Consider the following 13,749-nt stretch of genomic DNA (forward strand, 5'->3'; position numbering starts at 1 on the left):
ATGGTCTCGATCTCCTGACCTCGTGATCCGCCCGTCTCGGCCTCCCAAAGTGCTGGGATTACAGGCTTGAGCCACCGCGCCCGGCCTAAATAATTATTAATTACAGTAATAAGACCCATTTGTGATTTGGGCCAAGGGTAGAATTGATTGACTAAAATATTGAGAAAATAGTGAGAGAGTTATTTTGGTGATTCATTGTGACAAAACCTCAATAATAATTATATCAAAGTAAGGATTATCTCTTGGTACTTAAGGTAGACAAGTTTAGAATTACTTTATTTTATTTTATTTTTGAGATAGCGTTTTGCTCTGTTGCCCAGGCTAGAGTGCAGTGGTGCAGTCTCAGCTCACTGCAGCCTCTGCTTCCTGGGTTCAAGTGATTCTCCTGTCTCAGCCTCCCTAGTAGCTGGGGCTACAGGTACCTGCCACCACGCCTGGCTAAGTTTTTGTATTTTTAGTAGAGATGGGGTTTCACCATGTTGGCCTGGATGATCTCGAACTCCTGACCTCAGGTGATCTGCTCGCCTCAGCCTCCCAAAGTGCTGGGATTACAGGAGTGAGCCACTGCGCCCGGCTGGAATTACTTTATTATTTGATATTCCTCAAGGGGTGCAGAACATATGAATGGATATATGGCACTGTGGTGAAAAGATGTAACTACGTTCTTGATGGTGTGCTTGTATGTCAGTACTCTCAAAATGGCAGCTACCTGACAAGGATGCATTTTGTCATAGAATTTTAGCACAATTTTCTTGCAGTTATTAGAATAATAGATCACAACTCTATTCCCTACATCTCATGTTAAGAATTTTTTTTTTTTTTTTTTTTTTTTTTTGAGATGGAGTTTCACTCTTGTTGTCCAGGCTGGAGTGCAATGGCGCGATCTTTGCTCACTGCAACCTCCGCCTCCCGGGTTCAAGTGATTCTCCTTCCTCAGCCTCCTGAGTAGCTGACAGGCATGTGCCACCATGCCTGGCCAAGAATGTTATATGATGCCTCTTTTTAAAAAACCATTTGATAATGGCAATCATTAAGATCAAGTGTCGACCTAAAATTACCTGGTAGACCTTACCATATGGTTGTGTTATATTAAATATTTTGTCCTTTGTATACAGCTTGTTCTCCGAAAATGGTGTGAATTGATTCCTGGGGCTGAGTTTCGATGTTTTGTCAAGGAAAACAAGCTTATTGGTGAGTTTTTGTTTGTTTGTTTGTTTTATCCTTGAAAGTCGTCTTTAAAAGAAGACAAGCTTTTGTTGGAAGTAAATTTCCAGTAATTAGGATTGGGATATCAATCTGTTTTCATCTCAGATGCCACCTCTAACCAGTTGATACTGACTCTCTGGAATGCTGTGTTGACAGGAATCCTGAGCCCAGATTCCCTTGCCACAGGACACGGTGTTGTCAGATAATCATGGCTGTCTGGATTCCAGAGATAAAAGTGGTGGTTGTCACTATTCCTGATTTAGGAATCAGGAACTCTGTATGGAATTTTCCTAAGCAGTACTTAGCAATAGTCTGCTTATTTTAAGCGTCATAAAAAGTCAAGTTTTGGAACCTTTATTTCTATTATTGGGGCACTGTTTATTATTCTAGCAAGAGAAATATGTGGACAAGTAAGTGTCTTCTTCTAAGACACCCATTTTCTTTCCTCTCAGGTTACTGTTTTGTTTGCTATGATTTATTAAGGTTAAATATTGAAGAGAATTCGTTCTTTATTTTGTTTATGCATGTTTTCCATGAAGTAAAATTTATCTTCAACCTAGAAAAGTGTAATTTGAATACAGTCAAATCAGCAGTATTGATTCATTGAATGTGATGTTGAAATGTGTTAACCCACCTGAAAGAAAGTTGGGGTGTTCGCATTTCTCATATTGCTCGATGTTCTTGGGGAAGCAGCAGTGTAGGTGCTCTAAAGGAGGGGGTCCTGTTGGCACATGATTGAGGAATAGGAAACCCGAATTTCAGAGCAGAGAACTTTTCCCTAGTACCGGAGCAAATTCAGGGAGTTTGTGTAATAGTCCCGTTAGTGTGTTTGGAATCATGTCAGCAAGTCACCCTGAAAAAAGGAATGTTTACTTTTCCATGGCTTGAGCGAGCAGGCTGTGAAGGCCAAGTAGCACGTATGAACAAGAAAAATAGACTGCTTCTAGGCAATACAGTATGAATATGGCAGGCATCTGGTGAAGAATGATATTTTCCCAAAGAAAGTGTAAGAGTGTACCAATTTGCAGAGACTTCTTTGGAGGAAATCAAAGCAGCAGCAGTTGATTACGTGTGCGGGCTTAGAATTGCTGCTTTAATTTTTTACGTAACAAGACTTTTTGTGACTTCGAATTCCTTCCATTTTACTAAATGAAAATAACTGTTTCTATGGGCTAGGTGCTATGGCTCACACCTGTAATGCCAACAGTTTGAGAGGCCAAGGCTGGAGGATTGCTTAAGGCCAGAAGTTCAAGACCAGCCTGGGCAATGTACTGAGACCCCGTCTCTACAAAAAATAAAACGATGAGCTAGGCATGGTGGCACATGCCTGTAGTCCCGGCTACTCGGGAGACTGAGGTGTGAGGGTCACTTGAGCTCAGGAGGTGGAGGTTGTAATAAACTATAATTGTGCCACTGTACTCCAGCCTGGGCAATAGAATGAGACCCTGTCTCTAAAAGAAAAAAGAAAAAAAAAAAGGCCGAGTGTGGTGGCTTACACCTGTAATCCCAGCACTTTGGGAGGCCGAGGTGGGTGGATTATGAGAATTCAAGGCCAGCCTGGCCAAGATGGTGAAACACTGTCTCTGCTAAAAATACAAAAAAAAATTAGCCAGGCGCAGTGGCAGGCGTCTGTAATCCCAGCTACTCAGGAGCTGAGGCAGGAGAATCGCTTGAACTCGGGTGGCAGAGGTTGCAGTGAGTTGAGATCGTGCCACTGCACTCCAGCCTGGGCAATAAGTGAGACTCTGTCTCAAAAAAAAAAACAAAAAAAAAAACAGTAAATTCTTCCAGAAGTAAGGAGACATGGCAGTGTAGGACTTCAGGATTCACCTGTTCATATGAATCCTTACAGCTGGGTCGTGTGTAATGCAGTACCCATCCAGGTGATCTTCTAGTCTACTTTAATGGTTCTTTCCACAAAATGTTTAAATCACGTATTGATGTTTTTGAAAAGAATATTGTATAATAACAGAATGTAAAATATTTTCTTGTCAGGTATTTCTCAAAGAGACTACACACAATACTATGATCATATTTCTAAACAAAAGGAAGAAATTTGCAGATGTATACAAGACTTTTTCAAGAAACACATACAGTACAAATTCTTAGATGAAGACTGTGAGTATTTTTTTATTGATCCAGTAAAATGAAATGAAGTATACAGTGTTGCTGGACCTTATTTACTATGGTGTATATCCTAATAACTAGATTTGAAATACTGTATTTTAAGCATTTTACTATATTATTATTTGTTATTTTTGATAGTTTGTATGTTAATTTCTTCTTCTTATTTTTTTATTTGGAGACAGTCTCACTCAGTCATCCAGGCTGGAGTGCAGTGGTACGATCTTGGCTCACACAGCCTGCATCTCTCGGGTTCAAGTGATTCTCCTGCCTCAGTCTCCCAAGTAGCTGGGGCTACAGGTGCACGTCACCACACCCAGCTAATTTTTTGTATGTTTAGTAGAGATGGAATTTCGCCATGTTTGCCAGGCTGGTCTTGAGCTCCTGGCCTCAAGTGATCCGCCTACTTCAGCCTCCCAGTGTGCTGGGATTACATGTGTGAGCCACCACACCAGCCATGTTAATTTCATCTTACTTAACTAAAATCTTTTTTTACTGCAAAGTCAGTTCCCCCTCTTATTTTAGATGTTTGATTGTGTATTTCAAAGGGGCTGTCTACAGAGAACAAAGTCCATCTACCTTTCTAGCTTCTCTGAATGATCCAAGACAGCACCAGTTACAAAGTAAACATTTGTGGGTTGTTTTTAAGAATTGAAAGTATATTGTGTGAGAGTTTTCATACATCTGAAAATTATATCTGCTATGATTGACATTTTCTCTACTTGCCAAGACTGGGCTCTGCGGCAGATTTGACTTAAAATAAGATGAATCATGCTTCAGGCCTCGTTCGATTTTCTGCTTTCTACTATAAGCTTTGCTCATTGCATTGTCCCGGATCAGTGATTAATGCCCCTTGCACCAGTACTTTGCTCAGTGACTCCTCCTGTCATTCCCATAGAACCAGTCTATGATGGGGAACTGGTTGAGATGATGTTGGTGTTTGGTTTGAATTTTTAAATATAGGGGATTATGGTTGGGGAACAGAGAACAGTAAAGCAAAGTTACATAAATAAAACATGGCAGGATGCTTTTTTATGTTTGAAGTTTTGAGATTTAGAAGCATTAAGTCCTCAGGGTCATTTGTATTCTGCTGTCTTTGATTAAAACTCAAAAGGAGATTTACATCAGGAAATATTAGTTCATTAATAACGGACTTTTTTTCTCCTTTACAGTTGTGTTCGATATATACAGAGACAGTAGGGTAAGTAAAAACTCTGTCTGATATGCTTTAAAATAAGAGCTGGTTTTATAAGCAGGCAGAGCATGCCTTTGCTATGTGTGTGAAGGATCTACTGCTCAAAAAATATTTTGTCTGGGTGCAGCAGCTCACGCCTGTATTCCCAGCACTTTGGGAGGCTGAGGCAGGGACATCATTTGAGCTCAGGAGTTTGAGACTAGCCTGGGCAACATAGTGAGACCTCATCTCTACTAAAAATAAAAAAAATCAGCCCAGGTCGGGCACAGTGGCTCACCCCTGTAACCCCAGCACTTTGGGAGGCTGAGGCAGGAGGATCACTTGAGGTCATGAGTTCGAGATCAGCCTGGCCAACATGGTGAAACCTCGTCTTTACTAAAAATACAAAAAAATGAGCCAGGCATGGTGGCAGGTGCCTATAATCCCAACTACTCAGGAGGCAGAGGTTGCAGTGAGCCCAGATCACGCCATTGCGCTCCAACCTGGGCAACAGAGCGAGACTCTGCCTCAAAAGAGAAAAAAAAAAATATCCGGGCCTGGTGGTGTGTGCCCAGTTATGCAAGGGGCTGAGCTGGGGGGATCTCTTGAGCCCAGGAATTCACGGCTGCAGTGAGCCTTTAGTGCGCCACTGCTCTCCAGCCTGGGTGACAGAGTGAGACCCCATCCCCTCCTCAAATTTTTTTTTTTCCCTCACACCAACTAAGGTGTTTGAAATTCACCATGGTCAAAAATCTCCCCTTAAAATATACCTAACATTAGGGGACTTAATACCTGAAATCATTGTGCACCATGATTTAGGGATTCTTTATTGAGCTGGTCGGTAAATGGGCACCTTCCATCCTACTTTTTATTTGTGTCAGAGGTCAGGGCCTGCTTAAAATAGTTCAGTTTGTGATATTTATATAATTATTTTGGCCAGGTACAGTGGCTCAGGCCTGTAATCCCAGCACTTTGGGAGGCCAAGGCGGGCAGATCACCTGAGATGGGGAGTTTGAAACCCGCCTGACCAGTATAGAAAAACCCTGTCTCCACTAAAAATACAAAATTAGCCCGGCATAGTGGCGCATGCCTGTAATCCTAGCTACACAGGAAGCTGAGGCAGAAGAATCGCTTGAACTGGGAGGTGGAGGTTGCAGTGAGTCGAGATCGCGCCATTGCTTTCCAGCATGAGCAACAAGAGCAAAACTCTGTCTCAAAAAATAATAATAATTATTATTATTATTTTAAAAGTGACTCAGAGTTTGAGTTAGTTTTATTTTTAGACAGAAGAGGATTACTTTATTTTTTAAATCTTGAAAGTGATGAAAACTTCTGTAAGGAAAAAGTTAAAGTGACTTATTAGTAAACTTACGTACTGCTGACTTAATGAAAAATTACTAGAGCAGAGATTTCACTGCCCAAGACATGTCATCTTTATTTCTCATTCCCCCTCCGTGCTTAGATCAGCCTCATTGTAAGTGAGACAGTCATTTGATCTGAGTCACCTTTGGACATCTTTGAATCATCTTTGGACAAAAAGATATAGCCCATATTGTCATGTCCCAGAATAACTGTTAACTGTTCATTTAACTCTTACGTCAGAAGACATCACTCTATTTTCACCTCATTGTCTTCAAAGATGATGGTGTCTGTTAAGAGTTACTAGAAGGAGGGGCTTTAGGCCATTGTGGTGGCTCACGCCTGTATTTTCAGCACTTTGGGAAGCTGAGGTGGGAGGATGGCTTGAGCCCAGGAGTTCGAGATCAGGTGGGCTAAACATAGTGAGACCTCGTCTCTACATAAAAATGAGCCAGGTGTGGTGGTTTGTGCCTCTAGCTCCTCCTGGGAGCTGAGTTGGGAGGATCGCTTGAGACTGGGAGGTTGAGGCTGCAGTGAGCCATGATCATAACTGTCATGCCTCTCAGTGTACACCAGGTTGTGTCTGGTCTTCTGCAGACTGCCATGGTGAATAATCCTGTACGTGTGTCATTTCCCACGCTGCAGGTGAATCTACAGGGTGAATTCCTAGAAGCGGAATTGCTGGCTCAAAAGTGAAATGTATTTTAATGCTGACAGATACTGCAGTTTACCTTCCCTAGAGGTTACACCTGAGCAGATCCCCCTGGGAATGCATCAGAGTAGGCTTCCTCAGAGCTTGCCATTACAGTATAGGGTCACACTCTTCAGGGTTTTTGGGGTTTCATAGAGAAATGATGTTTCTGTATAATTTCTGTTTCTGTTTTTCTTAGTAAATGAGGATGAAGTTTATGTTTTTGTATATTTAAGGGTCGTTTCTGTGAACCATTGCTTCTTGTCTTTTTCACTTTTTTCTATTATTTTCCTCAAAATAGAGGCACTGTTTAGGTATTACAGAGGCCTTTGTCATTAGTCTTTTCCTGTGAACAAGATCACATATATTATTTGCTGCTTTTCTGGCTTTTTTTTTTTTTTTTTTTTGAGACGGAGTCTCGCTCTGTCGTCCAGGCTGGAGTGCAGTGGCGCGATCTCCACTCACTGCAAGCTTCGCCTCCCAGGTTCACGCCCTTCTCCTGCCTCAGCCTCCCGAGTAGCTGGGACTACAGGCGCCCACCACCGTGCCCGGCTAGTTTTTGTATTTTTAGTAGAGACGGGGTTTCACCGTGTTAGCCAGGATGGTCTCGATCTCCTGACCTCGTGATCTGCCCGTCTCGGCCTCCCAAAGTGCTGGGATTACAGGTTTTCTGGCTTTCGAATTTTAGCCATCATTTAAAAAAATACTTCCCCATGGTTTTTGTCTAGTTCTTTTGTAATTTCTTGTTCTCCATTTCAATATTGTGTCTGTTTGGTGTTTGTTCCTTTGCGTGTTTGGTATGCGGTATGGATCCCCCTTAGTCTTTTTGTCTGCACCAATATTTTTATATTATACTGACCTTCAGATTGATGATGATTTCCCAAGTTCTTAGGGCGTTAATCCCTATTGCGTTTGCAGACTCTCATTCGGGCTGGTTGTTTCTTTTTTGTTTTGTAAATCAGTTTATTTATTTACTTTGAGTTCATCTTCAGTGAGCTTGTTCTTTTGTTTATGAGAATCCCAAAGATCCTAAAGTTTGGATTTTTCATTTGCTTCTACCATGTTCCCCAAAACTTTTTCAGAGGACAATGTCATTGTCTCCTGCCCCTCCATTAGAACTGTCTCCTCATAGCCCTTTCCTGAGGCTGTGGCTTTCTGGAGTTGGTGTCTGAGTTCTGATTCCCTTCCCGTGGCCAGTCTGCTAGGAGACCCTCCCACAGGATCCCACAGCACTAGAGTTGATTCGTTTAGTTCTGTTCTTCGGGTTCTTCTTGTTTCTGGCCCCTGGGAATTTCCCGATCTTTCTCATAATCTCAATTACACTTTTAAAGGGCGTGTCATAGCATGTGTTTCATCCTGTTTGGAACAGCAGGCCTCGAGAGTTACCATAGCTGGCTGTGTTTCTGGAGCCCTCACGTATCTCACACTCCAGCCAAAATAACCTGTTCCCACAACGGGCGGTCGTGGCGTGGCCTCTGCACAAGAGAGCTGCCGTTCTTGCTAAGTGGTCCGCTTTTCCTGCCAACACTACCCTCCTCCCAGAGCATCGCTGTTATCCCGCAGGTGCCGAGGTCCTTTGGGAAACGTTTCCAGCCTTCCCTCGCACGTGCAGGCACACTCTCCTTTGCGCCTCTCCACTCTCGCAATTCCCTGTTCTTGCCTCTCTCGAAGCAAAATACCTGCACATTGCCATTGTTGGATGGTTTTTGGTTCTGTTTTGGGGAGGAGATGTGTGTTCTGCTCAAGCCTGAGCTCTTGGAAGGAATCGATTCTGTGTTACGATTGTCATACCCTAGTGCCTAACACAGTGTCTGGTCCCTACAGCTTGATCGGGATGGGGGACAGTCAGTTGGTACAAGGACAGTTAGTCCAACTGCTCTTTGCTTATTGGATTGCCTCAAAGCAGAATTAACTTCTCAGGCTGTTTTTGCTTGAGATGTCACGTGAAAACATGTTATGGCCGGGCGTGGTGGCTCACGCCTGTAATCCCAGCACTTTAGGAGGCTGAGGCAGGCAGATCACCTGAGGTCAGGAGCTCAAGACCAGCCTGGCCAACATGGTGAAACCCCATCTCTACTAAAAATACAGAAATTAGTCAGGCACAGTGGCAGGTGCCTGTAATCCCAGCTACTTGGGAGGCTGAGGCAGGAGGATCACTTGAGCCCAGGAGGAGGAGGTTGCAATGAGCTGAGATCACGCGACTGTACTCACAAAAACAGGGCAAGGCTCTGTCTCAAAAAAAAAAAAGTTATGGCCGCGCGCGGTGGCTCACGTCTGTAATCCCAGCACTTTGGGAGGCTGAGGTGGGCAGATCACAGGGTCAGGAGATCGAGACCATCCTGGCTAACACGGTGAAACCCCATCTCTACTTTAAAAAAATGCAAAAAATTAGCTGGGCGTGGCGACGGGCATCTGTAGTCCCAGCTACTTGGGAGACTGAGGCAGGAGAATGGCGTGAACCCAGGGAGGCGGAGCTTGCAGTGAGCCGAGATTGTGCCACCGCACTCCAGCCTGGGCAACTGAGCGAGACTCCCTCTCAAAAAAAAAAAAGTTATAAAATCTTGATCCTGATCCTCCTACTTTATTAAAGCCTGATTATAGCTGGGTTTTTTTACTTCCTCATTTTTTTGTACTAGAGGATAGCTTCTGAGCTACAGAGTACACTGCCAATTAAAGTGGTGGTTTGTTTTCATTTAAAAATGTGTTTTGGGCTGGGTGCAGTGGCTCACGCCTGTAATCTCAGCACTTTAGGAGGCCAAGGTGGGCGGATCACCTGAGTTTAAGAATTGGAGACCAGCCTGACCAACATGGTGACACCCCATCTCAACCAAAAATAGAAAATTAGCCGGGCATGGTGGCGCATGCCTGTAGTCCCAGCTACTTGGGAGGCGGAGGCAGGAGAATCGCATGAACACAGGAAGGGGAAGTTGCGGTGAGGTGAGATCGCACCATTGCACTCCTGCCTGGGCTACAAGAGTGAAACTCTGTCTCAGAAAAAAAAAGAAAAAAATGTGTTTTGGTTTTTTGCATTGTGGCATATTCCTGTGTTAAAGATGTGATTATTTAAAAAAAATAATGAGTTTGTTTTACTGATTATAAAAAGCCAAGTAGAGGCTGGGCACAGTGGGTCATACCTGTAATCCCAACACTTTGGGAGGCGAAGCCAGGCCAATCATGAGGTCAGGAGATGGAGACCATCCTGAGTAACACTGTGAAACCTCATCTCTACTAAAAATACAAAAAATTAGCCGGGTGTGGTGGCGGGCGCCTGTAGTCCCAGCTACTCGGGAGGCTGAGGCAGGAGAATCGCTTGAACCCGGGAGGCGGAGGTTGCAGTGAGCAGAGATCGCGCCACTGCACTCCAGCCTGGGTGACAGAGCGAGACTCTGTCTCAAAATAAATAAATAAAATAAAAAAAGTCAAGTAGAAAGGGTTTGGAAGTTAGAAAATACCCATTTTGTTGTCATGACATATATCGAAGACATCTTAGCAGTATTCGCCAAAATGAAGTTGACATCATTACGAAGAAGTTGTTTGATGGCTGATACTGTTTCACATAGTTCCAGGAATGAAGAAGTGGGTGCCGAATGGAGATGAGGAAACAACTCAAGCAGTGAGAGAGATTTGCAGGGCATCTCCTGGGGCTCGTAGAAAACGAGGAACTTACCCAACCGGGTGTGCTGAAAGCATCCTGCGACAGGCTTGTGCCACTTACTAGAGGTTCTGGAATTTGAAGCAAGTCCTAATAAGATGTTTCATCTTTCTTAACATTTCGCTCTTGCTCTGCTGAGAAGCAGCACCAGATATTAGGCATGCTGGCTCAGCGGTCTTGGTGCTTGGAATTTCACGCACACACACCCGCTCAGGACCTGGCCCGAACACATTTGTAGAAAAAAAACATTCATTGTTAACCAAACGGCGCAAATGTATGAATGTTTCAGTGAGAAAAGGTTTATCTTTGCTCCATCCACTTCGTGTCATTAGGTGTTTGTGATCAGATGCCGTGGCCGTCATTCCTGGCGGCGTGGCCCATGCGCCCCTGCTCTCTGCGTGTCAGTACTGGCTGTTTTCTGCTCAGAGGCCAACCTCCCCTTCATACGCTGTCAAGCGCTATTCTGCAGACTTACTACATTCACATAGAAAGAAAACAGCATCTTCAGGCTGGGCAGGGTGGCTCACAGGGAGGCCAAGGCAGGAGGACATTTGAGGTTAGGAGTTCGAGACCAGACCATGGCCAACATGGTAAGACCCTATCTCTATTAAAAATACAAAAATTAACCAAGCATACTGGCGCATGCCTGTAATCCCAGCTACTTGGGAGCTGAGGCAGGAGAATCACTTGAACCTAAGAGGCGGAGGTTGCGGTGAGCCAAGATCGCACCACTGTACTCCAGCCTGTGCAACAGAGTGAGACTCTCAAAAAAAAAAAAAAAAAGAAAGGAAACAACATCTTCATACTTGCATATGGTAAAAAAAAAAAAAATCTGTTCTTGGCAGCAGACCTTCCTGAGTCAGAAGCGCTGCTCTCTGGAGCCGCAGGCACTGCCTGGGTCTGTCTGGCTTCTCCTGAACGGAGCACTGAAGGCTCCGGGAAGGCGCTTCAGTCAGACTGCAGACCCTGAGCCTTTGGTGACAGTTCCCTTTCCTGCTGGAATTTGTTTTTTGGGGGAGACACAGTCTTGCTTTGTCACCCAGGGTAGACGGGGCGCATGTTGCGATCATGGCTCACAGCAGCCTTGACTTTGGCGCGTGTTGTGATCACGGCTCACAGCAGCCTTGACCTCCTGGGCTCAAGTGATCCTCCTACCTCAGCCCCCTAAGTAGCTGGGACTGCAGGCATGTGCCACCATATTCAGCTAATTTTTTTTTTTTTGAGACGGAGTCTCACTCTGTCGCCCAGGCTGGAGTTCAGTGGCGCAGTCTCGACTCACTGCAAGCTCCACCTCCCGGGTTCATGCCATTCTCCTGCCTCAGCCTCCCGAGTAGCTGGGACTATAGGCGCCCGCCACCTCGCCCGGCCAATTTTTTGTATTTTTAGTAGAGATAGGGTTTCACTGTGTTAGCCAGGATGGTCTCGATCTGACCTCGTGATCCGCCCATCTCGGCCTCCCAAAGTGCTGGGATTACAGGCGTGAGCCACCATGCCCAGCCTCAGCTAATTTTTGTATATTTTTTTGTAGAGATGGGGTTTCACCATATTGCCCAGGCTGGTCTTGAGCTCCTAAGCTCAAGTGATCTGTCCGCCTCAGCCTCCCAAAGTGCTGGGATTATAGGTGTGAGTCACTGCGCCCGGCCCTGCTAGAATCTTTGACTTAAAATTCCAGTGTGGCTTGAGGCTGGAGTTGGAATGTATCTCTTAGGCAGAGCTTTTCTGGGTCCCTTCTCTCTAAATTCACAGGGGGCCCTCCCTTTAGATCTCTGTCTACTCTCTTCAGACAGGTGGCCCTTTCTCACATGGGACCTAGAGGGATGATCTTTTGAAATAGTGAGATTTTTAAGATTACAATAATATGAAGAATATCTTTCTGGCTGGGTGATGTGGCTCATGTCTATAATCCCAGCACTTTGGGAGGCTGAGGTGAGAGGATCGCTTGAAACCAAGAGTTCAAGACCAGCCTGGGCAACATGGCGAGACCCTGTCCTCTAAGAAAACACAAAAATTAGCTGCATGTGGTGGCACATGCCTGTAGTCCCAGGTACTCAGGAGGCTGAGGCAGGAGGATCCTTTGAACCCAGGAGGTCGAGGCTGCAGTGAGCCGTGATCACACCACTGCACTGCAGCCTGGGCAACAGCATGAGAGCCTGTCTCTGAATAAAAACACGTTTCTTTCTCAGAAGACAGAGTACAGACTGTGTTTGTTTTTGTTTTTTCTCTCTCTCTGCTACAGGGGAAGGTGTGGCTCATTGATTTTAATCCATTTGGCGAAGTCACAGATTCACTGCTGTTCACCTGGGAAGAACTGATATCTGAGAACAACTTAAACGGCGATTTTAGTGAAGTAGACGCTCAAGAGCAGGTAAGACATTTTTAAGATAGATACAACGTAAACCTTTTCAGTCTACTGACTGACTGCTTGTTCTTCAGATGCACAGGTAGGCGGCGATGGCCAGGACCCTTCCGAAGCGCAGAGTGTAACACAGCTTTCCTGGTGGCTAACTTCCCCGTGGTGGTGGTCAAAGAGGCGGGCACCACTTAACTTTATGTGCAGAAATCAGGATCATCTGATCCGTTTTTTCAGTTCCTTTTCTGAGCTGCTTCTGTCACACCCAACCTGGAGGAATCGTGGTCCCAGATCAGCTCATGCATCTGTTCCTTGTAACCCCAGCCCCAGCTGCTGAGGCTGACTGAAAAGTTACATAAGTGCAGACCAGCGGGTTCCTGTCAGCTTTCTCCTCCATTTCCATGGTGACTGGTTCACGCCTTGACGCTTCTCAATCTCCCATCGTTCCTTCCTTCCTCTCAGCGGACGATTTAACATCCTCTTTCTAGGAAAAGGGAACCCACTGATGAGAATTCCCTCAGTTGATTACTCATCACACCTACAAACTCGTCCATCCCTTCCTGAGTCTGATCTCAGGACACTGTGTCCTCCTCTCTCTCCAGCTGCCCTCTGCTCTTTTTCCAATTCTTCCTCTCTACCAACTCTGTCCATCCAGATTTAGTCATGTTCAGATACCTCCCATCTGAAAAAAGCAAAACAATGTTCAACCAAGTTTCTTCACCCAGCCACTCTCTCCTTTCCTGTCAGCTTCACAGCCAAACTTTAATCTTTAAACAACTTTGTAGTGCTGTTTTCTGCCCATAAAAGTAACATGCTTATTCTTAAAGAAAATTTAAAAATCACCTATGACTCTACCACCTTGAGAACCAGTGTTTATATTTTGGTATATAATGTGCATTTAAACACATACATAGACCTTTGTAAATAAATGAGATCATACTACATACGCAATTACATGTCCTGAGATTTTCACAGTGTTCTCTTGTGAGCATTTTATATCTTTTAAAAAATAGTTTTGGGCCAGACGTAGTGGCTCACACCTGTGATCCCAGCGCTTTGGGAGGCCGAGACTGGTGGATCACCTGAGGTCAGGCGTTCGAGACCAGCCTGGCCAACATGGTGAAACTCCATCTCTACTAAAAATACAAAAAATTAGCCGGACATGGTGGCGGGTGCCTGTAATCCCAGCTACT

The 13,749-nt window shown here is 44.7% G+C and overlaps 1 protein-coding gene across 1 annotated transcript in view; it reads left to right on the top strand.

Moving 5' to 3' along the window:
- Positions 1 to 13,749, top strand: part of CDC123 (cell division cycle 123) — a 54,257-nt gene that overhangs the window by 38,288 nt on the left and 2,220 nt on the right. The window contains exons 8-11 of the mRNA XM_011934216.1: positions 1,116 to 1,191; positions 3,202 to 3,324; positions 4,503 to 4,531; positions 12,443 to 12,571. Of these exons, the coding sequence (XP_011789606.1) occupies positions 1,116 to 1,191; positions 3,202 to 3,324; positions 4,503 to 4,531; positions 12,443 to 12,571 (357 nt within the window). The remainder of the gene's footprint in view (positions 1 to 1,115; positions 1,192 to 3,201; positions 3,325 to 4,502; positions 4,532 to 12,442; positions 12,572 to 13,749) is intronic.

This window comes from Colobus angolensis, unplaced genomic scaffold, assembly GCF_000951035.1.
Source record: "Colobus angolensis palliatus isolate OR3802 unplaced genomic scaffold, Cang.pa_1.0 Scaffold133, whole genome shotgun sequence".
Lineage (NCBI taxonomy): Eukaryota > Metazoa > Chordata > Mammalia > Primates > Cercopithecidae > Colobus > Colobus angolensis.